This window comes from Pseudorca crassidens, chromosome X (genome assembly GCF_039906515.1).
Source record: "Pseudorca crassidens isolate mPseCra1 chromosome X, mPseCra1.hap1, whole genome shotgun sequence".
In the NCBI taxonomy this organism is placed as follows: Eukaryota; Metazoa; Chordata; class Mammalia; order Artiodactyla; family Delphinidae; genus Pseudorca; species Pseudorca crassidens.
Genome location: NC_090317.1, coordinates 127,653,144 through 127,678,154, shown reverse-complemented (window position 1 = coordinate 127,678,154; position 25,011 = coordinate 127,653,144). Strand labels below are relative to the sequence as shown.

General features: G+C 50.9%; 1 protein-coding gene across 3 annotated transcripts in view; it reads left to right on the top strand.

The window, feature by feature from the left end:
• Positions 1-25,011, top strand: part of SHROOM2 (shroom family member 2) — a 140,485-nt gene that overhangs the window by 104,201 nt on the left and 11,273 nt on the right. For 2 of the 3 annotated variants that reach the window (XM_067722249.1, XM_067722248.1), the window contains 2 exons: positions 19,530-20,183; positions 24,329-24,847. In XM_067722249.1, coding sequence (XP_067578350.1) covers positions 19,530-20,183; positions 24,329-24,847 — 1,173 coding nt within the window. Of the gene's footprint in view, positions 1-19,529; positions 20,184-24,328; positions 24,848-25,011 lie in introns of those variants that run through there. The other variant, XM_067722250.1, reaches the window with a different exon arrangement.

Below are 25,011 nucleotides of genomic sequence, written 5' to 3'. Positions count from 1 at the left end.
GGGCGGAGAGCCGGTAAGAGAGCCTGGGTCCCCTCTCGGAGCATCTCCTGCAGGACAGGGATGCTTTCCTGCCGCCGTGGCTGTGTGCCAGGCTTTGCAGCGACTCGTGCCCCTTTTGTTGTGCTGTTTTGAAGAGCAGGTGGTCAGCTCACAGGGCGGTGTGAGGCCAGCGGGAGAGGTCTGCAGACACGCTCCTCACGTGTTGTTCTGCCTGAAAGTGAACGATAATGCAGATCGGCGTGCAGAGTCCACCTGAGCTCTGCCCGTGCGCACGTGTGTGTGTGGGCACGCAAGCCCGTGCTGTGTGTGTCTGTGTGTGTGTGTGCTTGTACACACGTGCGGTTTTGGTCGCCTGGGTTTCTGCCGTTGGCTGAAAGCGCGCTGGAGCTAGAAGGCAGTGCCCCTCTGGACTTGCTCTGGGCGGTGAGCTGGTGTGACTGGGAGCCCTTGGTATGTGGGGCGCGCTCCACGTGAGGTCTGCAGACCTGCCTTCCCTGCCGAAGGGTCCCCGAGGAGACCGGCGGGATGGCGCTAGCGTTTCACGAAGACCCTTCCTTGCTTTGCCTTTTCTTTTTCCGTAGCAGTGAGACATGAGCGTTCTCACAACGGAGGCTTTGACTGTGGATGTAGAAAGGAAATGGTGAGTCAGCCACATCAGAATGAAAAAGGCAGGGAAATCAGGTGTGCGCGTTGAGTCCTGAAAAAGATGCTTGGTGGGTAAATTCACTCATCGCCTGCTGATGGCAATGAAAAAATGCAAATGGAGAAAATGGCACGGGGTGGTTCTGAGCATTTTGCAGCTTTTGCTCTGCAGTCGTGACAATTTAAAGGCAGCATTTCTTACGGGGTTTACTGTACATGTGCTGTGGGGTTTGGGGTTTTTTTTTTTTGCCTTTTATATTGTGATAAATAAAACAAGTTATTAATTTTGGCCATATTTCTAAACGACTGAAATTGTTTGGCTTCACTAAAGCAGGCTTCTGTGTGTGTGGCGGGAGTGTGCCATTTCCACAGGGAAACGGCTGCATGTGTGTGGTACACAGACGCTCACGCACAGTTCGGGTCTGCACTGACTGACTCACGTGGGTAGGAATCAATCTTGAAATGACTTAGTGGTCGTGCTTAGGTGGAATGTAAAGAGGCAGAGGGGTTTGAAGAAAGGTTTTCAGAAATCTACCTGACAGCATTTATAATGAAAGAACCTGCTGTCGTATACATTGTCTGAAGACTTACACAATGGAGGCATGGAAAATGATATTTTAACACGTCATAAGATAACTGAAGATTAGGGACAGGCTTGATGAATGGTTGACATATTTCTTTTCCTTGCAGAGCAGAATCTTTGAGGGCGTATATTATAAATATTTTTTATGATTATGTTGCAGAAAAGTATTTGATGGCTGGTAGGAAACTGGACATCTCTGTGCAGCTTTTTGTCAAGCAGAATGGAAAAAACATTTCACACTTTCTCTCTCTGTCTCTCTCACACACATGCCCACAAACATATACCCCTTAGGGAAAAATATTTGCAGGGCTATTTTCATCCGTGAATGCATGAACGAACAAAACACAGAAAAGCCATTAATAAAAGGAGTATTAGAAATCACCATGCGTATTGGTGTTGACCATGCAGGGCAGGTAAGGCTTCTCCTGCCCAGCTGGGGTGACAGACAGCCCTAAATGTATGCTGATGGCTGCGTGTTTGGCGTGAACCGGCAGCTCCCCCAGCCACCTTTGGGTTTTGGAGGTTGCGGAAGCTGATACTTCATGTGGCCTGTAGAATGCATTTGCTTTACTCTCACTGCCTTGAATTCTTTGCCTCTTGTGTGCATTAAAATTTAGGAAGGTCTAGGTGGGGAAGCAGTAGAAACAAGAGGTGGTGTTTTGTGTCCACCGGATCGGCCCATCTCTCCCCGGTCAGCAGACACTCGTGTGTTCTGGCGGGCTTTCCCTCCAACAGGTTAGATAAGTCATTTCTGTGAGGCTTGTAGACATCCCTGGATGTCTGAAGAGATCCTAAAGTTACTTAGTTTTTCACCTTTGAAAAAAGACTTGCAGAATCCTTTGTATTCATTACTTAAGGTTCAGAAGGGCTTCTCGCCTGTATACCTTGGACCTCACAACATGGGTACCATGTTCATTTGACGATAAGCAAACTGGGGCTTCAGTAGCTGGATTCACACAGCTTCTGGGGCTTCAGTAACTGGACTCACACAGCTTCCTGATGGAGAGCCCTGCATGCAGTACGGCTGCTCTTTAATCTGGTGGGTTCCTGCTAAGTCCTGCCACCTCGGATGTTGGAAGGTTCTCCAGATGGGCACAGCCTGCATATAGACCTGTATAAGATGCCACACCTCTTCTGTTATTAGCTGTCACGTCCCAGGGCCAGTGCACCAACAGTGCAGTGAGAAGGGGTTCCAGTGTGGGTTTCCGGGGCAGTGGTGTAATACAAAGACTTCTTAACCAGGCTGAGAAACTGCGGACTCAGGTCCCAAGCCTGCGTGGACGTGACCTTCTGTTTCTTCATCCACGAAATAGGAAGTTTGGATGAAATGATTTCTGAGGACCCTTTCAGCTATCATCATTTTTGATTCTCGGGGAGAGAAGCCAGGGACTCAGATTCCCCTTAAATGACACATCCAGGCCAGTGGGTTGTATTGTTGTATTCATTTGCTACCAACATTCATGTGAGTGAAGACATATATGAGATACACACGTGTGTAGCATCTTTGAGATCCGTCTGTCAATAAATGAGCTCTGCAGCAGACTTGATTTTTCTGCCTGCAGGGGTTTCTTTTTTTTTTTTTTTTCTGCAGGGGTTTCTTGATGCCATGGCAGTGTCACTGACAGCACACCCACTTAGGTGTTCTGTGGTGAAGTCAGCTGCTACCAGACGAAGTTCTCCCAGGTACAGCTTACATACCACGTGTTATTTAATGACTTTGTTAAAAAGTCCAGCCAGTGGGCGCTTACACATATTTGGAGGCCATTAAAAATAGAATAACTAGGGGCTTCCCTGGTGGCGCAGTGGTTGAGAGTCCGCCTGCCGATGCAGGGGACACGGGTTCGTGCCCCGACCCGGGAAGATCCCACATGCCGCGGAGCGGCTGGGCCCGTGAGCCATGGCCGCTGAGCCTGCGCGTCCGGAGCCTGTGCTCCGCAACGGGAGAGGCCAAAACAGTGAGGGGCCTGCGTACGGCAAAAAAAAAAACACAACAGAATAACTAGAAATTCTAGGAAGGTATTAAACATTTATACAGACACACACACCTGCAGATATATGTGTATACACCTGCATGTATATGTATAGACATGAGCATGCAAGTATGTGTATATATACACATGCGCACATAAATATGTATTATAGACATTTTATATAGGAATAAAGTAAATTTTCATGTACAGTATATATCTGAAGCCTATTCAGTAATCATTTCTAAATATGGTTCAGCTGAGTAACAATCATGCAATATTCTGAGATGGTATTTTCAAAATTTTGGGTCACGTGCATTGTGCTAAAAGGGCACGCTTAAAGCAGATGGTTTTCTCTTAATTTACGGAGATCCTATGCTATTCTAAGTATGTTTTAATCTCTTTTACCACAGAGTTTCCCAGAATTAAAAAATGGCTCCTTATTTCATAAGCTTGTTGTATGTTTTTGAGAGCTAGGATTTATGCTTATCTGTGGTTACAGCCTTCTAGGGTGTGTGGTGTATAGTCTGTAATAACATTTCCTTCTTTAAATTCCGGAAAGCAGAATGAAGACATTAAAAATTGCCCTCAGCCTCACCGTCCAGAGAGACCGCTGTACCCACTTCGTGTCCTTTTTCAGCACAAATATTCATTGATACACATGGGATCACACCATACGTACTGTATATGAACAGCTTTTTCTCCCCTTGTACGTATGTGCTGCCTGGCATTCTAAGATGCGGTGGCCCAGTAGGAACACCATGGGCTTGTAGGGATGTTCCCAGTCTTTCACAGTGGGAAGTGATACCACAGCGGACATATGTGGTGAAATACTTGTGCTCTTACACGGTCATTTCCTTAGGAGAACATTCTAGACATGGAATTGCCAGGCAGTCTTTTGGAAAATACCCCCAAGTTGCCCTCCATAAGGTGGGTCCCTTTCATAGCCCACCACCAACAGCCTAGGCCCGTCCTGCTTCTCCCGAAACCTTGTCCATGTTAGACATTTTTAAAATTCTGTGACCTGGTAGGCAAAACTATTTCATTTTTAACCAGCATTTCCTTGGTGACTAGTAAAGTTGAACTTCTTTGTGTGTTCATCGAGCCATTTGTGTTTTTTCTTGTGTGCATTACTGTTCACATTTTCTGTGTCTTCCTGCTGACAGTGGGGCCTTCCTTGATCACTGTTCTTTACTTTGCAAATAGATGCCCGAGGTGTGTTGTGTGCTTTTCAAACACTAATGGTTGGTTAGGGTTAGATTTTTTTTTTTTTTATTGAAGTATAGTTGATTTACAGTGTTTTAGGTGTACAGCAAAGTGATTCAGTTATACGTGTATATGTATTCTTTTTCAGATTCTTTTCCATTATAGGTTATTACAAGATATTGAATACAGTTCTCTGTGCTGTACAGTAGGTCCTTGTTGTTTGTCTGTTTTATTTATAGCAGTGTGTATATGTTAATCCCAAACTCCTAATTTATTCCTCCCCTCCCTTTCCCCTTTGGTAACCATAAGTGTTTTTTCTATGTCTGTGAGTCCGCTTCTGTTTTGTAAGTAAGTTCGTTTGTATCATTTTTTAGATTGCACATATTAAGAGATGTCACATGGTATTTGTCTTTCTCTGTCTGACTTACTTAGTATGATAATCTCTAGGTCCATCCATGTTGCTGCAAATGGCAATATTTCATTCTTATTTATGGCTGAATAATATTCCAGTGAATAGGTATACCCCACATCTTCTTTATCCATTCGTCTGTCGATGGGCATTTAGGTTGCTTCCGTGCCTTGGCTGTTGTAAATAATGCTGCTGTGAACGCTGGGGTGCATGTGTCTTTTCGAATTAGAGTTTTCCTCTTTTCTGGACATATGCCCAGGAGTGGGATTGCTGAATCATATGGTAGCTCTTTCTTTCTTTTTTTTTTTTTTCCGGCCACGCTGCATGGCTTGCAGGATCTTAGTTCCCTGACCAGGGATTGAACCTGGGCCGCCTGCAGTGGAAGCGCAGAGTCCAAACCACTGGACCGCCAGGGAATTCCCAGCAGCTGTATTTTTAATTTTTTTTTTTTTTTTTTTGCGGTACGCGGGCCTCTCACCGCTGTGGCCTCTCCCGCTGCGGAGCACAGGCTCCAGACGCGCAGGCCCAGCGGCCATGGCTCACGGGCCCAGCCGCTCCGCGGCATGTGGGATCCTCCCGGACCGGGGCACGAACCCGCGTCCCCTGCATCGGCAGGCGGACTCCCAACCACTGCGCCACCAGGGAAGCCCTGTATTTTTAATTTTTTAAGGAACCTCCACACTGTTCTCTGTAGTGGCTGCACCAACTTACATTCCCACCAACAGTGCAGGAGGGCTCCCTTTTCTCCACACCCTCTCCAGCATTTATTTTTGGAGACTTTTTGATGGTGGCCATGCTGACTGGTGTGGTTAGTTTTTTTTTTTTTCCAAACTGTACAAGTGTTTGGGGTTTTTTTCCCCCCTTAATTGGGGTATAGTTGCTTTACAATGTTGTGTTAGTTTCTGCTGTACAGCAAAGTAAATCAGCTATATGTGTACATATATCCCCTGTTTTGGATTTCCTTCCCATTTAGGTCACCACAGAGCATTGAGTTTCCTGTGCTATACAGCAGGTTCTCATTAATTATCTATTTCATACATAGTACTGTATATATGTCAATCCCAATCTCCCAATTCATCCCACCTCCCTTTCCCCCGCTTGGTGTCCGTACATTTGTTCTCTACTTCTGTGTCCCTGTTTCTGCTTTGCAAATAGGTTCATCTGTACCATTTTTATAGATTCCACATATATGCGTTAATATACGATATTTGTCTTTCTCTTTCTGACTTACTTCACTCTGTATGACAGTCTCTAGGTCCATCCACGTCTCTACAAATGACCCAATTTCATTCCTTTTTATGGCTAATATTCCATCGTATATATGTACCACATCTTCTTTATCCATTCATCTGTCAGTGGGCATTTAGGTTGCTTCCATGACCTGGCTATTGTAAAGAGTGCTTCAGTGAACATTGGGGTGCCGTGTATCTTTTCGAATTACGGTTTTCTCTAGATATACGCCCAGGAGTGGGATTGCTGGATCGTACGGTAGCTCTATTTTTAGTTTTTTAAGGAAACTCCATACTGTTCTCCATAGTGGCTGTATCAATTTGCATTCCCACCAACAGTGCAAGAGGGTTCCCTTTTCTCCACACCCTGTCCAGCATTTGTTATTTGTAGATATTTTGATGATGGCCATTCTGACCGGTGTGAGGTGATACCTCATTGTAGTTTTTATTTGCATTTCTCTAATAATTAGTGATGTTGCGCATCTTTTCATGTGCCTTTTGACCATCTGTATGTCTTCTTTGGAGAAATGTCTACTTAGGTCTTCCGCCTACTTTTTGATTGGGTTGTTCGTTTTTTTGATATTAAACTGCATGAGCTGTTTGTATATTTTGGAGATTAATCCCTTGTCGGTCACTTCGTTTGCAAAGATTTTATGTGGGTTGCAGATATTTTCTGTGGGTTGTTGGTCACTTTGTTTGCAAACCCATTCCGTGGGTTGTCTTTTCGTTTTGTTTCTGGTTTCCTTTGCTGTGCAAAAGCTTTCAAGTTTCATTAGGTCTCATTTGTTTACTTTTTTTATTTTCATTACTCTAGGGGATGGGTCAAAAAAGATCTTGCTGTGATTTCTGTCAAAGAGTATTCTTCCTGTGTTTTCCTCTAAGAATTTCATGGTGTCTGGCCTTACATTTAGGTCTTTAATCCATTTGGAGTTTATTTTTGTGTATGGTGTTAGGGAGTGTTCTAATTTCATTCTTTTACATGTAGCTGTCCAGTTTTCCCAGCACCACTTATTGAAGAGGCTGTCTTTTCTCCATTGTATATCCTTGCCTCCTTTGTCACAGATTAGGTGACCATAGGTGCGTGTGTTTATCTCTGGGCTTTCTATCCTGTTCCGTTGACCTATATTTCTGTTTTTGTGCCAGTACCATACTGTCTTGATTACTGTAGCTTTGTAGTATAGGCTGAAGTCAGAGAGCCGTGATGGCCATTCTGACTGGTGTGGTTAGATTTTCTTTTAAACCATACGAGTGTTTTTAACTGTCACATCATCACCCTTGCCAGGTGGCTTTGTGCAGTCTGTTTGTATTCTGGTGGCTGCTGGCTCCTGGTGGCTGTGCACTCGGCTCAGTGTTTGCAGAAAGGGTGTCCACCCGGGGGTCTATGGGCTGAATCCCTTGTGAGGTGTAGACTGCCATCTGAAATACTTTGCAGTGCTTTGCAGAGAAGATAAAACTGCTTGGGAGAAGAACCCGCGGGTTTGATGAACGTCTAATGTGGTGATGCCGTGTGGAAGCAGGAGTCAAAAGATGGGCGCTGCAATCCTCGCTCAGGGGGTCGGGCGGGTCACTTAGGCTCGTGACATCAGTGAGGCGGGCATGCTGTGCTTTCTCGGGTGTGTGGAGCTCTGTAGGTGGAGGTTGGTACTAGATTTGTCTCCCCGAGAATAGAGACGTGCCCTCTTTCCCAATAACCCCCACTCACCGTCCTCCCTTTTTGCTCTGGGTGGCAGGAACCTCAGGGTCACATTTGAGGCACATATACCCTAATGACATTGGAGGCACATATACCCTAATCACATTGGAGGCACATATACCCTAATGACACTGGAGGCACATATAACCTAATGACATTGGAGGCACATATACCCTAATGACAAGCCTCTTTGTGATGCTTTCCCACCCTTATGCCTTTTCACTTTTTAAAAAGATATTATCTCTTGTTGGGATGTTTCTATGTTCATTTTAATGCTCCTGCTGTGTTTTCGTCTGATAAGTCACCTCAAAACATTTGATCATTGAGGGTGTAAGTATGTTGAAATAAGGTAAATAGGTGTCGTAGAACTATAAACTAAACAGATTCAAAAGAGCCAAGGGCTTCTCAATAATCAGTTAATATTTTTGTGATGGTCATTGTTTTATGGAAAGATCAAGTTAGTTCGAATTGCCCTTAATGACCAAGTCACCCTAATGGAATCTGCCCGTTGGACTCGTGTCTGTAGCAGTCGGGGCAGCGTGGTGGTCATAAGCGGAGATGGAGCCGGGGCTGCCCACCTCTCAGGTAAGGTGAGGGGGCAACATGAGTCCTCTCCCAGGCCCGTCAGCTCCGACACGCTGGACTCCTGAGGGTGTGGGTTGGTTTCCAGATCAGAAGAAGAAGTGCATTCTCAATGGACAGGTCTTTGGGTGACATCGTACAATATCTTACAGGTTACCGATTGTGTTCGTGTGGTTAGGTGCCCTGGAGCCTGCAAAGTCGTATCAGGTAGACAGAGCACCTCCCTTGAAGGCGCTTACCCTCTGCTGTAATGGAGAATAATACATAACAGATTACCACAGACCAGGTGACTTCAGCAATGGTCATTTATCTCTCACAGTCCAAGATCAAGGTGCTGGCCAGTTCAGTTCCTGGTGAGACCCCTTTCCTGGTGGGCAGACAGCCATCGTCCTGCTGTGTCCTCACATGGTGGAGAGCAGGGGCGTGGTGGGAAGCAAGGTCTCTTGTGTGTCTTCTTATACGGGCACTAATGCCACTCACGAGGGCTCCACCCTTACAACCTAATCATTTCCCAGCCATGTGATACCATCATGTTGGGGGTTAAGATTGAACATGAATTTTCAGGGGACACAAACATTCAGTCCATAACATAAGTGTAAATGGCTGTGATGTAGGGTAGTCAGAAGGCCCAAGAGAATCAGTCTGCCTGCTTTGACTTCCAGTCCTGTACCTTCCCTCCCTCCTCCTCCCCCTCCCCCCTCCCTCCCTCCCTCCCTCCCTCCCTCCCCCTTCTCCCCCCCACCTTCCTTCCTGTTACCTCACTGGACCGTTGCTGAAACCTGCTTTGTGCCAGGCACCGTTAGGACCCGGGACACACAGGGTAGACAAGACAGAAGTGGGTGCTGTCAGTCTAGCCAAGAGGAGTGATATTAAATTAAAATAATACAGATGCGTCAAGTACAGTTTAGGGACAAACCCGTAGAGATTAAATCCTTATGGGGGTTCACGAGCAGAAAGGCTTATCTTTGGCAATAGGCCGGGGAAGCGCTTGATCGCAAAAAAGTTTCCCTTCATTTGGATCTTAAAGAATAGGAACGGTGTCCACGCGGCAGAAAAGGGAGCCCCAACCGTGTGGGGCGGGGAAGGGCCTTTGTCCGAAGTGTATGTGCAGGAACGGGGGTGACTGGCGAGTGGCAGGTGGTTTGGGGCGGACGTGAGGGAACCTGGCAGATCAAAGCGGGCAGGCTGGCCTTGAGTTGGGAGGGAGGGCGGGAAATTTTAGGGGGAGAGAATTAAGCATATCTGCCTTCCATGCTAACTGTAATTAAGATGTGTGCGTGTCTGTAAAATTGAAGAAGTAGAGGAGACAGGAGGATTGGACATGCCCGTCACCGGTCATCTATCACACAGGACGCTTGAACATTCCGGAAAAGTCACCGCGAGATGGCTTTGCTTTCAGAAAATGTAACTTGTGAATGTTGTAAATGGATTCACGCTCTAATGTGTTGAAATGGGGTGTTTCCCCCTTATAACTGCAATATGGTTTGACTTGTAGTTTGAATCCTTCACATCTGCTGCAGACAGTCGGCCATCTTTGCAGACAAGAGTGCTGAGTAACTTACAAGGATTTCAGGCAATGACCGCCGTAGAGCGAAAGGAAACTTCCTTAGGCAGTGGAATTGTACTTAGGCTTGGTTGTGGTGGCGAACGCACAGCCCTGCACATTTACCCAAACTCGTCCACCGGGTACACCTCGAATCAGTGAATTTTATGGTATGTAATTGATACCTTGATAAAAGTGGGATGGGCTGTGGAGAAAAATGCAAGTGGAAGTGTTATGGAATGTGAAAACCTCCCACATCCATAGCTACCTGTCTAGGAGATCAAACGTGCCTTTTCAAAACAGCGAAGTGGCTCAGAAGAGCGTGTACCTGTAAGGGACAAGAATTAAGGTGAACCCAAATTCATACGTTGCTTGTTACCTAGGCCCTAACATTTTTAGCTTTTTCGTCTTCATCAACCGTAGATCACACTTAATAAAAAATGACACAGGCTAAATAAAAATGACACAACTTAGATGTTCCTAAAACTGTTACTAAGGGAAATGTCTGCCGTAATAAAATAGTATCTATCACGGCGACTGTCCAGACCTGATTTTTCTTCTAACTCTTATGACTTTGTTTTTGTCATTTTTGGTTATTATTGTGGTTTTTTTTGGCTGCTCTGTGCAGCTTGCAGGATCTTAGTTCCCCAACTAGGGATTGAACCTGGAGCCGTGGCAGTGAAAGTGCAGAGTCCTAACCCCTGGGCCACCGCAGAATTCCCCCCCACCACCCTTTTTTGTGGACCGTCACGACTTTGAATGACAGTTTGTGGAGGTGCCCTTGGTTCACAGGTGGACGGTCACGAGGGACCATTGCTCCTACTAGCAGCTCAAAAGGAGGGGGGCACAGAAAAGTAATTCAAATCGTTGTTTTAAAAAAAACTCCCCAGATGCTCCCCCATGTAAACGAAATCCCTTCCCTAGCATTCTTGTCATAGCCTGCAGAGTGCGTATCAAAGTGAGCACTGACATATGTTTGCATTTTGCAAAAATTACTGTCTTCCTTGATTTCTAGACCAGGGCTCAGCAAACTACAGCCCAAGCGCCCAGTCCCCTGGGCCAGGGTTCGGGAAGCCTGTCCTGGTGCACGACTGTGGGTTGGTCCCTGCAGGCTTGGTACCAAGGGGTATCTCATCGTTTTGTTTTGGTTTTTTTCAGATGATGATGATCTAGTTGGGGAGAGACATGCCACGCCAAGGATGAAAACTTCAGGAGTAGCTTTTAATACCCAAAGTGGATAGAAAAGTGAGAGAGAAGGAAGTTGGGAAGGGAGGTCCCATAAAGCACAGCTTCCTAACACTGGCGTGACATCCAGATTGCCTGGGAGGTGTTCTGTCAGACACAGATTTGCAGGCAAGCATTTCCTCCCCGGTCCCTACCTCCATCTGCCCAGGCCTGGCTTTCTGATGGAGTAAGTCTGAGGAGAACTTAGATTCGTGTGTCTAAAATCATCATCTGCATTCTTCAGAATAGTCTCGACAAGAATTGGAGGGGGGGTTGGTTTGAAGAAATAAGGTTGGCTGTGAATACAAGATGATTGTCGGATAATGGGGATTGCCTGTATATCCTCTCTCACATACTCAGTGGATATTTTCTTACCTAAAAAACTTTAGGACTTCCCTCGTGGCACAGTGGTTTCAGAATCCACCTGCCGGGCAGGGGACATGGGTTTGATCCCTGGTCCGGGAAGATCCCACATGCCGCGGAGACACTAAGCCCGTGCGCCACAACTACTGAGCCTGCGCTCTAGAGCCCGAGAGCCACAACTGTTGAGTCCGCGTGCCACAACTACTGAAGCCCGTGTGCCTAGACCCCATGCTCCGCAACAAGAGAAGCCACCGCGGTGAGAAGCCCGCGCACCGCAACAAAGAGTAGCCGCCGCCTACCGCAACTCAAGAAAGCCCGCATGCAGCAATGAAGACCCAGTGCAGCCATGCGTAGACAGACGGATAGATAGATAGCTTGCTTTAAAACCAAAAAATAAAACTAAAAATGTTGCCCGGCTCTCCGCAGTAAGGGCAGGGGTGGTTCTGGGTGGGAGGGAAGGGCAAGGGGTTGTGTATCTGCAGCATTCTAGTTTTTCTTTTTGGAAACTTTGGAAACGAGTACGGAAAGGGTAACTTTATTCCTGGGAGGGTAGTAAAGCCTCTGATGTTTGTTACAGTTTGCTCTGTTCTTTTCTGTGGGTTTGGGATACTTTGTTTTTGCGGTACGCGGGCCTCTCACTGCTGTGGCCTCTCCCGCTGCGGAGCACAGGCTCCGGACGCGCAGGCTCAGTGGCCATGGCTCACGGGCCCAGCCGCTCCGCGGCATGTGGGATCTTCCTGGACCAGGGCACGAACCCGTGTCCCCTGCATCGGCAGGCGGACTCTCAACCACTGCGCCACCAGGGAAGCCCTGGGATACTTTCTAATGTATCCACTTAGCTCTCTAGACAGCCTGGTCTACTGTCAAACAGGATACAGTGGTCTCCTATGGGCGTAGCAGGGGCTGTAGGGTCAAAGGCAGGTGGAGCTGCTTTTGAGTGCCTCCCCTGCCTGTGGCTTGCGTTTTGTTCCGCGCTTCAGGTGTCTTCTGGTCAGCTGTTGGTTGACCGGGGCTGAGCGTGTGCGACCGGCTTGGCTGCCTTTGTGTGCAGCTGAGCTGAGGGGTCTGAGTGCCCATCTGAAGAGGTAGCAGCTCCGCACTGGGACTGGGAGGTCACTGTGGATCCCTGAGGACCCTCTTCTGTCCTCCAGCTTCACAAGACAGATCGTGTCCCGCCTGATTGCCGAGTCAGCTTACGGCACACACTCACATTGTCACCTATGACAGGTGGCCCAGCGTTGCTGATGGCCAGCCCCGCCTCTCCAGACATCTTAATCCAATCAGTTTGGCCAGTTGTAAGAAAATTTCAGATCGGTGTCAGGCTTGCCCAAAAGACTGTGTGTAATGTATGTTTTTAGCAAAGCAAGTAAGAGAAAGGCAGAAGAAAACTTGGCTTAAAAAATCACATGAAAATAGCATTTTTATTCCGTTAGTCTATGGTGATATGATTCTCTTCTTCTGAAAAATAATTTTGCAACAGAAACCGGTCTGGAGCTTTGATTGGCAGAGGGGATTTGCCTGATTTCTGTCAAAGCAAAAACAAAACCTCCAAGGATCACATCTTGGGACGAAGAATGAAGGTCTCTAGCGACAGAAGTAAGAAAGGCCTGGAATGGATTCTCGAAGAAAACGTAGCGCTGGATACTTGAGGGGCTGTCCCAGGTGATCATCTCTGGACCCAGGTGTTCTCTGTTACTGGAAACCAGCCCCTCAAGAAATCAGTGCCTTTACACATTTGGTTTTGGATCATCTGTGAGTGGCGTCTTTTCATCTGTTCTTCCCACTTAACCACAAATGACATCAGTCTCTCTAATTCGAGTTCTTTCTTCTTACCATCCAAGTTCCTGCAAGCAAAAATAAAACCCAAAGGAAGCAGCAGACCTTTTTATCCATCTGTTAAGACACGGAAGGAGTAACATTTCATTTGGTTTTGTAAAGTAAGTGCTTTCCCCACATGGCATTAGAATCGCGGAAGGGAGAGCCTGCTTGGGGGCTGGTGCAGAGGAAGCTTCCCTGGAGAGGTTGCAGGGAAGAAATGACCGGGGACTTCCCCGGTGGTCCAGTGGTTAGGACTCTGCGCTCTCACTGCCGAGGGCCGGCGTTCAGTCCCTGGTCGGGGAACTAAGGTCCTACAAGCTGCGCCGTGCAGCCAAAAAAGAAAAGAAAAATGAGTAAGTGAAGCATGATTCAGGCTACCGTCTTCCCTGAAGGTGGTCCTCCAGGATACACACTGGGAGCTGAACTTGTGGACACGGCCCTCCTGCATGCCCTCCAGTGAGGGCATATCTGTGCATTCATTTGGTCAGTGTTGGTTTTGTGCCTGGAAACAGAGAGAAGGACAGTCGGACAGCCTGTGCCCTTGGGGGGCTCCCCATGTGGGAAATGCCAAGGAAAACTGGTGTCTCCTGGGAGAAGAGTGGTAACGCCGTCATTCCAGGGCATCCGTGCTGTTTGAATGGACTCTCATGTGTTTCTGTCCATTGGTGAATGGATTGGTTGGTCAGCTGGTTGACGGCCTCTCTTGGGTTCCCACGTCTTGCCCCCCATCTCATTGGGCTTGTATGGGGTGCCGTGTAGACAGACGAGCCTGCAGTTCCCCAAGGCGATGGGTGGCTGCTGGGGATTCCTTGGGGGACAGGAAGATCCCTGGCGACACCAGCGGCTCCTTCAGGAGACCTGCACATGGAACGGTGTGGGTGTCCCGTGTCCCCCCAGCCCCCTGGCCCTGTGCTAAGGCCTGGTGGTCCTCCGGCTTCAGACAACCTGAGTGGCGATGCCCGATACATCCCAACACGCCAGTGTCCCTGATCGTTAACAGACAGTTTGACACTTCACAAAATCACCGTGGTTCACACCCGCAGCCAACAGACGTGCGGTTTCTAGGAACCTCGGACTGTGACTCAGGTCCTTGGTGGAAGCATGTCTCTGTTGGAAGGCAGCCCCTCGGGTCTCACCAGCTGTCAGGCAGTTTCACTCTGCAGACAGCGCAGGCCCCGGACCCTGGGTCTGCAGCACGTTCTCAAGCACACTTCTCGGAGCACCCAGCCGCCCGGTCCATGGCTGACCTTGGCGGTGTGCCGGCCATGTGTACAGTCTAAGTGGTGGTATCCGCTGGAAGTTCTCTCTGTCTCCCCCTCTCTGTTGTTGCAACGAGGCAGTTCCACTGCACGGAGTTCCGGTGGTGCCCTTCGTACCCACAGATGCCCCGGGGTGGGTGGGGGGCTGCCGCTGGGATGCCCTTCCCCGCTCGGGGGCCTGTGCTGTGCCGTGATGTGGGGAGAAGGTACACAGGGTGTCGGTATCGCGGGGACCTGCTCTGGGGTCTGCTCGGCCGCACGCCGGCCCCTTCCTGGTGGGTGCCAGGTGTAGCATCCGGCTGGTAGGAAGCCCCACTCCGGTCCTTCCACACCAGGGGGTTTGTCTGCCTCTGCCCCCGCCCGCAGCGACCCCATGTGGCCTGTGGTTCACCCGGGGAGGTTAGGGAATGAACCTCCGTGGGGGCACAGTCACTTGCCCGACGGCACATAGCTAGTAAGTGCTTCTGCGCCTGCAAGTGGGTGCCCGAGGGAGCCCCAGTCGGGCGTGGCCTAGTTCTCTCTAGCCGCCTCAGGCCCCAGAGCACGTTAGGAGGAACCGCCTCCAGCCGTAGCTGTGGGCACAAGTCACACTTGGCCGTGCGTCCTCTTCTGATCATTGATTCCAGAAGTACTTAGGAAGGGAGGGAAGGAGCCTGTGTGAGTTAAGTTGTCCAAAGAGTTGGAATTTTTCTCTCTTCTTTGGTGAGGATAATTGCTCACCCTGTTTACAGAGGTGTGCTAACTTAGTGATCCCAGGGAGATCCAGAAACACTTGCTTATGTTGGGAATGTTCACATGCAAGCTCATGTGAACCCTGCTGCCTGCATCTCCGAAAAAATGCGTCTTCCCTCCTTACCTTTCTGCCCGGGGACCGAAAGCCATGAATGCATTTGTGCATGTAACAGACGTCCAGGCTGTGGTGTGACCCAGTGCACGTAGCTAACGATGGCCCGCGAGGCCCTGGAGAAGAAAACCTGGCTCCCTGTCTCCGTCGAGGTGCTCACAGCCCCAGGGTGAGAGTGGAGACCAATGAACAGTACAGTCATCAGAGAGAGTGACCAGCCCTGTGCTAGGGGCTACCCAGAGGCCGGGAGACCGCAGGGCTTGCGGAGCCGCGGGCCTGTGTGAGGGCAGGGCAGCTGTGCAGAAGATGGGGCGGCAGGGAGCAGAACACTGGCACCCGAGGACACAAGGAGCCCAGTGACGTCACGGGCTCGTCAGGAACAGATGGCATCTGGAAATAGAGCCGCTGCCTCTCAGGGATGCAGCCTGTGCTTAGACACAGGGCTGGCTGTCTCCACACCATGATCAGAAGTGGAGACTTGAGGGCTTCCCTGGTGGCGCAGTGGTTGAGAGTCCGCCTGCCGATGCAGGGGACACGGGTTCGTGCCCCGATCCAGGAGGATCCCACATGCCGCGGAGCGGCTGGGCCCGTGAGCCATGGCCGCTGAGCCTGCGCGTCCGGAGCCTGTGCTCCGCAACGGGAGAGGCCACAACAGTGAGAGACCCACGTACCAAAAAAAAAAAAAAAAAGTGGAGATTTGAATCAGAGCAGTGTTGACGGGATTTCAAGAGCATTTGATACATAACTTATAATTGTTTTTTTTTTATTACATTTTTTGGGGCTGTTAACAGTGGTTTGTGTCCTCTCGCAGGGTGTTTGCACTACTGGGCAGTGTTGAAGGTGGCCTTTCCTGCGCTCTTCCCCCTTCAGATTAGCTGTGTTTCCCTCTGCAGTCCTGTCGCGGACCTTTCTCCTCCCCGTGTCCTTCACAGCGTCCAGTTGGCCTGCTGGGCTCCAGCCCCCAGAGGGGGCTGCGGGTCTGTGGAATCCTCAGCCGCTGAGAACCTGCCGGCCTGTCCTCCCTGCCCTGGGAGCTGCTGTCTCCTTGGTAACAGGTCCTGAGTATGTTCCACAGGGGAATGAGCACCCGAAGCCGTATATCGCGGCTGCCTTTGCAGTTCTCCTTTGCGCTGCTGACTCCCCGCTCCTGGGTCCACCCTGGAGTGCGTGCAGGGAGATACTCAGTTGCTTACTCGCCCGTGCAGAGTCCTTAACTCATTGTATATTCTTGGTCTTTACGTCTGGATCTTGCTATCACCATTGACTGTGAAGATACAATAGAAGGGGATATACGTGCATATACACGGATACCACACAGACACGTGCGACACATGTGATGTGTAAGCACACACACATTATCCATGTTATGTACAAACTAGTCACTTGGAACCTATTAGAAACACAGGTTGGAATATGACCCCAGTAGAACCCCAAATTCCCGCCTTTAGTCCTTTTTTCCTTTGTGAGCTGGATTTCCTGAATTCTTACCAGCTGGGACAGTAAGAACCAATTCATGCTTTTATGGCTTTCACTTTGCAAGTTCGGGAGGAAGCCAAGAAAAAATCAGGGGTGGAGGACAAACTTGGCCCAGAAATTGCCACGTGAAGTTAGATGTGGGGTGGGCCACAGGGGACTAACTGTGCTCCTCCAATGAGAAGTGGCCAGGCAGCCCTCACTTAGAGAGTGCCCTCAGGTCCTGCGAAGGCTGCGGCGCTAGTAAGGCAGGAAGGAGCCCGGGGCACCTGCTGACGACAGAAGGTCTTTTGCTCTGAGTCACTGTCCCACTCTCGGTGGGGCTTTGCTCCTACAGGTGTGACCTCTACCTTCTCTGGGTAGATCTTAGCGTGTCCTGTCTAAGGCACTTTGCAAATAGAGCTCCTTTTATTTTTATTTTTTAAATTTACTTTTGGCTGCATCGTGTCTTCGTTGCTGTGCGCGGCCTGTCTCTAGTTGTGGCGAGGCGGCGGTGGGGGGGGGGCCTACTCTTGGTTGCAGTGTGCGGGCTTCTCATTGCCGTGGCTTCTCTTGTTGTGGAGCACGGGCTCTAGGCATGCGGACTTCAGTAGTTGTGGCACAGGGGCTTAGCTGCTCCGCGGCATATGGGATCTAACCGGACCAGGGCTTGAGCCCGTGTCCCCTGCATTGGCAGCCGGATTCTTAACCACTGCACCACCAGGGAAGTCCCTAGAGTTCCTTTTAAATTAACATATTAAATATGAACCCAGATGGCCCAAGACGCTTAGATTTTAGCAGTAAATTGTAGCTGATCTAATTCTCCGTTTTCATGAGGTGGTGGCTATTCATTTAATAGGTACCAGGTGCTTTCGTGTGGGTCTGTGGATGCTAGAGTTCAAGAGTTTTATAATAAGCAAAAAAGTTCAAGTGTTCCTCAACTCTTTGAAGTGAAAGATTGGGGAGGCGTTCATGAATTGTCATAAATTAGGTTTTACTGTCTTAAGAGGCACTATGGTTTCAATGGAAGGGAGGCACGAGGTTTGCTTTTCCGCGGCAGGCCAGATGAAGTAGTGTGTGACAGGGCATCTGAGCTGTGAGTCACACTTCTCCCACTGTTGTCCATTTGATGACGTCTTTACTTGTGGTCAGTGCGCCCTTTTCTTTAATAATTAATGCAGATGTACAGTGTATGTTTGCTAGGCCACAAACAGGCTGTTTAAGTTAGCATAAAATTCAAGTTAACTTATGTGTAAGCCGGAATGACTTTCCCAGACCTCAGTAAGTTAGCATTTCTTTCATCAATGTGTGCCCAGTACAGATTAAAAAAATAAAAATAAACAACACCTAACTTCCCCGAGCTGGGTTAATATTGTCTTAATTTGGAAGCAGAGAACAAACCTCTGCCCCTTTTAGGGTCCCAGCAGGTCTGGCTCTCTTCTGTCCTCCTGCAGATGCTGAGCCCTTGCAGCTGCTGTCTCTGGGCTGGAGGTAGTGCCAGTGGGGAGTGTGGCCCCAGCTGGCTGATGGGGGAAGGGAGGGGAGTTGGGGGTGGTCCATGGTCTACTCTCGACCAGCCATTGAACCTGGAAGGGACCTTTCTCCTGAGGACATAGCAAGAGAGACATGCAACGAGCAGTTGACTCTGAGTACAGCTGCCTGGATGGGGTTGGGACATCTGTAATGCCCAGGCCTGGTATCGTGTCCCGGGAGGAGGACACACGTCCAGGGCCCCAAGGGGTTGCCAGGGTGTGTGGGGAGGAGGTCTTCTATCCCACTTGTTTCGCAGTAGGTTACATCTCTTACTGGCACTTGTGCTCTACCTACTGGGTCTCTGATTGCTGCCCTTTTTAGGGTCTCCTTTAACAGCTCTGAGGGTGTCTTAACGGAGAACAGCTCTTCCTGTGAACGGAAAAGTCAGTCAGAGGCTCATTTTATTATTCAGTCAGGTCGGAAGAAAGTGTGTCAGCGAAAGCAGCAAAGGCGTGGCCGGCTGACTTGTTGCGAGTTTGATGGTTATTATAACGCCCACGAGCTGTAGCTTCGGCACAGCTATACGTGCATGTGGAGCATGCCTGCATGTGTTTTGCAGGTGTGTGTGTGTGTGTGTGTGCGCGCGCATGTAAGTACGTTTCAGGGAAAGAGAGAAATGGATACGGATGTGGAAATGGATGAGTATGGAAAGATCAGTGTCGCACTGCAGCTTCCAAAACGAAGCCTCTGTTTTTCTTCTATTTAACGACAGACTACTGATTTTAAAGTTTATCAGTTTACTTGCTGCCCGTCTTAGAAAGTTCCGTCCCTTTGTATATGGCAATTTCCCGAAATAAACCACGTGAAAATATTGTTGCAACATGAAGTAAACATTTCTGAATATCACAGTTTGAGGATTTCTACACACATTGTTTTTTTAAATGTTTGTGTGAATTATATTTTGCCCCCAAATTGCAGTCTGTGTGTACACGTGTGTGTGTCTGTAACGTGCGTACCTCCTGTCCTGTGGTATGACACGCCAGCGTACTGGCGAATGTCCAGTGTGGGTTTGGCGTTGATGCCTTGTGTTAGGAATCGCAGCGGGGACAGGCGCAGGCAAACGTATGTGGATTGAATTTCTTAACATGACTGAAGGAGGTTATGGAGACGTGGGTGTAGTCCTGTTTGGGGAGAAGATGTTAACTGGAACCGTTGGCTCATTTTTCTTCCCTTCTCCCCTAGACAAGCAGATGCCCCGTGTGCAGAAGACAGTCCAGGAGCGCAGCGGGACCCCCAGCAGCCGTCCCAGGTCTCTGAACCAGCTGGCTCCCGGGAAGCTCCCGAGGTGCCCCCGGAGGGCCGTGGCCGGGCGGGGACCCTTCCTTGCGATTACAGATACCCGGAGGAACGCGCGCCCGCGGACCGGCCTGCCGCCCCGCACGCTCGGGGGCAGGACCCCCGGCCCCTGAGCGCCGCCCCGCTCTCCCGGAGGCCCGCCCCACAGAGGCCGCCGCCGCCCAGGCGTGAGCCCAGGCCCTTGGCGGGCGCACCTGCGCCTGCTCACCTGGGCGCGCCCGGCAGGCCCCGTCCCCTGGCCCCGGAGGTGTGCTCGTGCTCGGACCGCCCGGCCCTCGCCCGCTGCAGCCCCGGCGCCTCGGCGGAGAAACCGAGTGCCGCCCGGCCCGCGGCAGATGGCCCGCGGGCTGCGGGGGAGCCGGCCGGGCAGCATGTAGACGAGCGCGCAGGCTGGCCCCGGCGGGAGGCGCCGCTCCTTTCCAAGTTCCGGCCCTTGCAGACCTCCGCCATGGAGACCTCGCGCTCCCCGTCGCCTCAGTTCGCGCCGCAGAAGCTGACGGACAAACCCCCGCTGCTCGTCCAGGATGATAATTCCACCAGGTACTGTCTCTGGACGGCGGCCTGAGGCCTTCTTCCCCTCTGCCGGCCCCCTTCCACCGTGGGAGGCTTTCAGCGCTCCTTTCCTGGGTGGTGAACCACTGCCGCCTTGCTCCCGGCTCCCCGTCCTGGAGTTTAAGTGGGTCCTGGGGGCTGACATGGGGGAGAACCCACCACTCGAGTGGTCAGCTGGATTGTTAACTTGCTGGGGGCTTTCCTGCCCCACAGGGGGTGAGGGAGGTAAAGGAGGGAGTAGACTGTCCCCTGGTCCTGTTCCCAAGCCCGACAGGTTGGTAGCTGCGTTACCTACAGGCTTCTGCACAGCGGGGCTGGTTTTCCCAGCTGAGTTCTGTTTGTAATCAAGTTTAACCTAAGCATGAGACTTTCAAGCAAAATCGGTGTTTTTCGTGATGTCCAGTATTTCCACATGCCTTTTTTTCTAGTTCTTTTTATATGAAAAGGCTGAGGTGGTGTCTACCTTTTATTAAAGCAGAGGAAAACTCGATCCCGTCCCATGGTGCTGTTCTCAGGGTCACCGGCATGGGATTGTCGGTTGTGCCCACTGAGCCACTGGTGAATGCTGTCAGGCAGGGACCAGTCAAGAAATGAGAAATAGAAGGGGGGGAATTTTCTTCTCATTCTCTAGAGCACTGGTTCTCAGCCGGGGGGGTGGCATTGCGGCCCCCAGGAGGACACTGGGCCGTGTCTGCAGACGTTTTGGGCGTCACAGCTGTTGGGCGTGGGGCTTGTTCCTCGGCTCCTGGCATCTGTTGGGCGGAGGCCAGGGGTGCCGCTTAGTATCCTACAGTGCCCAGGACGGCCCCCCAGCAAAGAATTCGCTGGCCCTGCATGTCAGTACCGTCTGATATAGTAGCTACCAGTCGCACGTGGCCATAGCGATATAAGTTAATGAGAATGAAATGAAACCCGTTGCTCAGTTGCGCCCTCTGGGGCTAGTGGCTACCACCCTGGACAGCCCAGATGATGGCTGACTTCATCATCATGGAAAGTTCTGCTAGATCTCCCCGCTGTAGAGTCTTGAACTTTGGTTTTTTTTTTAACCCTTAAGATAACTTGACAGAGAGGAAACAGTACTGATAGCGTCCTGGGTCTCCGTGCGTGGCATGGCCAAATGCGGCTGCACCTGCGGGCCGGCACTGTTCTGCATCGTTCAGAATGCAGGTGTCACTTAGAGATCCTTTCTGTTGGCAATGTTGTTCAGCCCTGAAAGGGAGGAGAAGCGATGAACTAGTTTGTGTGGTTGGTGGAGTGTGTTGGTACCGCTGTAGGGAAGGTGACCGGGCCCCTCGGGTCTCGGGAGCTGGTTTGGGCACAGCGGGCTCCACGGCTTTGCGGAGAAACAGGGCCACGTGTTTGCTCAGTGCTCACCACGTCTGTAGACTTCAGGAGGTGGGAAGTGGCTCATACTGTACTGAGTTCGGTGTCCCCGTCCCCAGAGCGGGTGTTACCGGTTAGCGTGGGCCTGAGAGAGTGGCATGCCCTTGGCATACACTGCGAACCTGAGGCCGGCGCTCCACACGAGCGCTGGCCGGCTCCATACCCACCATCAGCCACCAACGGGCAGCGAGCGCAACACAGTGGCCGGGGCCTCGCAAGCTGCCTGGTGTTTGGGCACAGCTCAGAGACTCTCTTCTTGTCTGCACGTGTGCTGACTGATTTCTTGAGCACTACCCGCCCCCCTCATCTCCCTCCGCGTTCATCTGTCCCTCCCTCCAGTTACCTCTGCTGGGGAACCAGCCAGGGTGCAGAGCAGCTCCTGTGTCCCTGAGACACGCCTTCCCGAATTCAGCAGGCAGGTCCAGAGCCCTCCCTCGTGCCAGGCCACGGAAGGGATGCCGCGAGGCAGAAAGTGCAGCCTTCCCACCCTGTGGGGAATTTCAGAGTCATTCACTCCGAATAAAAATGCCTCAACTCCTGTTGCAAAGCCAGGAAGCTTACTATGAAAAAACTTCTAAAATTTTGAGGGTTTTGCTGGTTTACAACAACATGGAGACAATGCCCAGCAGCACGGGCGAGTGAAAATCAGAGATTTCATTGCGCCCAGCAGTGTTCCCAGGAGATTTCCTGGGGCCGGTTTCTGGGTTTGGGAGCGTGTGTGAGCATGGAGCTGGGGGGCTGCTTCGGGGTCGTTCGGACAGTCTTGCGGTCACCTCGGGCATCTTGTGGTTGGAGAATCTCCTTGTGGGGGTTGTGGTTTATCAGACCCAGGGTGGCATGTGGGCTGAGGGCTCCCTCGGGACTGGGTGTGTGAGCACAGCGGGTTGGACTGCTTGCTGTGGGGGGCTGGGCCCCTGTGGGCGGCCGGCGGCTCACCTGGACGGAGCCCGCGCTCTGGGAGGAGCCGCTGCACGGAGAGGGGGCCAGGCCCGGCACAGCCCGCATCCTCCATCCCTCCTGGTCCGGCTTACCATGAGGAACGGGTGCGGTCTGGCTGCGGTAAGGTCTTGTCCACTGTGTTTTGTCTTCACTTTGAGGTAGAAGTTCATCAGACTTCTTAAATGTGAAAGTCTGCCTAGGTTTCAAGAGGAGAGATCATTTGTGCTTAGAAATGACCAGGAAGAGATGCTTTGTTGGAAAGTATAGGACAACCTGCGGAGGATTTGTTTTTGTTTCTACCTCGTGTCTTCCTTCGCTGGAAATTAAGTTTCCCCACGAATCGGGCCGGGGGAGATGCAAATACAGGCTGACTTTGAAGTCCCTAACAGGAGTTGAGGGTCTCTACGCATGGAATGCAAGGAATGGAATGAAGAGGGGTTCTTGTTTGTGTGTCCTTGCTTTGATAAGATGCCAGAATTTTCCTTCGGAAGTTCAGCATGTCTCAGCAGTATTATGCACGGAGTGACAGCCTTTTGAAATTTATTCACTAAGAAGGCACGACAGGGACTATATATGACCACCTAGATTAATAAACAAACACCTCTGCTCTCAGTGGTTTCTGCTGGAGGAGAGAAGAAAATAAAGTTATTTCATTGTAGCCTGCGTGCCCCACCCTTAGGAACAAGGAAAGAACCGTAATGTGTTGTGTTATGCCCCTTGTGCACCATAAGATTACGTCCATTCGGATCATAGAAATGGTTTTACGCTGAGTTAGGAACAAGTCGGGGTGTTGGTTGTATGATTTTGGCCTGTCTTTTGCCTTCCCTCCTGGCTACCAGCAGATGGCTCTCTTTCTCCAATTTGTCCTTCAAGGGTATTTGAAATGGATTTGTGTCCCAGCGGCCCTGGTCCGGGGGATCCCCCGGCACCAGCCGGCTTTCGGGTGGCCCCTGACGCAGCCCCATTGCCTCGACCAGGCCGTTCCTTTCCGTTTTCTCTTCCATGTGGCTGCTCGAGGTGCCTCCCCCGCTTTCACCGACAAACTTTTTTAATTTAATTTTATTTTTTTTTAAAAGGACGCCTGCATGAGTCATTTCCAAGATAGCGCAGGAGCAGCGTGTCCCATGTTCGCTGCTGGATTCTTATCTGTCTGGTATGAAATGCCGTGTGGAGGGCAGCTCGAAGTGTGGGGCAGTGGCAGGCAGGTGGGGTGAGACCCGGGGCGCACGAGGGTCCAAGGACGCTTCCAACCGGGACCAGGACCGGGCGGCGCTCAGCGTCTGCTCAGAACACGGCTGCTTGTTCTAAAGGAGTCCTCCGGCCACCGCGAGGACCACGCAGGCACCCAGCTGTGAGAGACGCTGGCTGACGCACCGGCGCTAATTCTGTGAAACACGCCTGTCTGTTGCAGGGCTCCCTTGCAAAAGAAAATTTCACTGAGCAGGCTTCTTACCGTTGGCTCTGCCATTGACCTAAAAACAAATGAGCATCACACTGCCCTTCTATCTGTCAGTAAGCCCACGGATGTGCCTTCAGGCGTGCAGGCGACCGTTGGAAAACGGAAAGACACCTACACGCCCAGGAGGCTTAGGAGATCAAGGTAGGGGTGGCAGGCACCCCTCAACCTGGTCTCCCCATCCTGGGACGTGTGACCATGAAGGCTTCTCCCCTGGGGCCGCTGCAGGCCTTTGAGTCAGGCTTCCCAGGCTGTAAGGGGATGCGGAAACCAGCCGATTTCTCATCCAATTTCTAATTCTGGTCTGTGCCTGGGCGTACAGCGTGTCTTTAACAGACGGCCCTTCTCTTTGCAGAATCGAGCGGGTGATGGACAACAACACCACGGTGAAGATGGTGCCCATCAAGATCGTGCACTCGGAAAGCCAGCCCGAGAAGGAGAGCCGCCAGGGCCTGGCCCGCGTCCCGGAGCCACCCGTGCTGCCCAGCGGGCTCGAGCGGGACCAGATCAAGACACTTAGCACGTCCGAGCAGTCCTACTCCCGCTTCTGCCTGTACAGCCGCCAGGGCGCCGAGCCCCAGCCCCCTGGCACCCCGGTGCCCACGGCCAAGGACAGCCGGGCCTCCACGCCCACACTCAGCTACGTGAAGGCCAAAGAGAGGACTGCCGAAGACCTCAAGTCGGAGGAGCTGGCCCGCGAGATCGCGGGCAAGGATAAGTCCCTGGCGGATATCCTGGACCCCAGCGTGAAGATCAAAACCACCATGGACCTTATGGAGGGCATCTTCCCCAAAGACGAGCACCTCTTGGAGGAAGCTCAGCAGCGGAGGAAGCTGCTCCCCAAAATCCCCTCTCCCAGAACCACAGAGGAGAAGTGAGTAGACGCCGCCCTGGTTCTGCCCCCTGGCTGGATGTGGTTTTGCCCGGTGCCTCTTAGGCTTACAAGGGCGAGGGAGTGTATCTCTTTGTCTGTTTTCGTGACTGCTCTTTGGGGACAGATTTCCATAAGTGCTTATGAGCACTCTGGGGCTCTTCTGT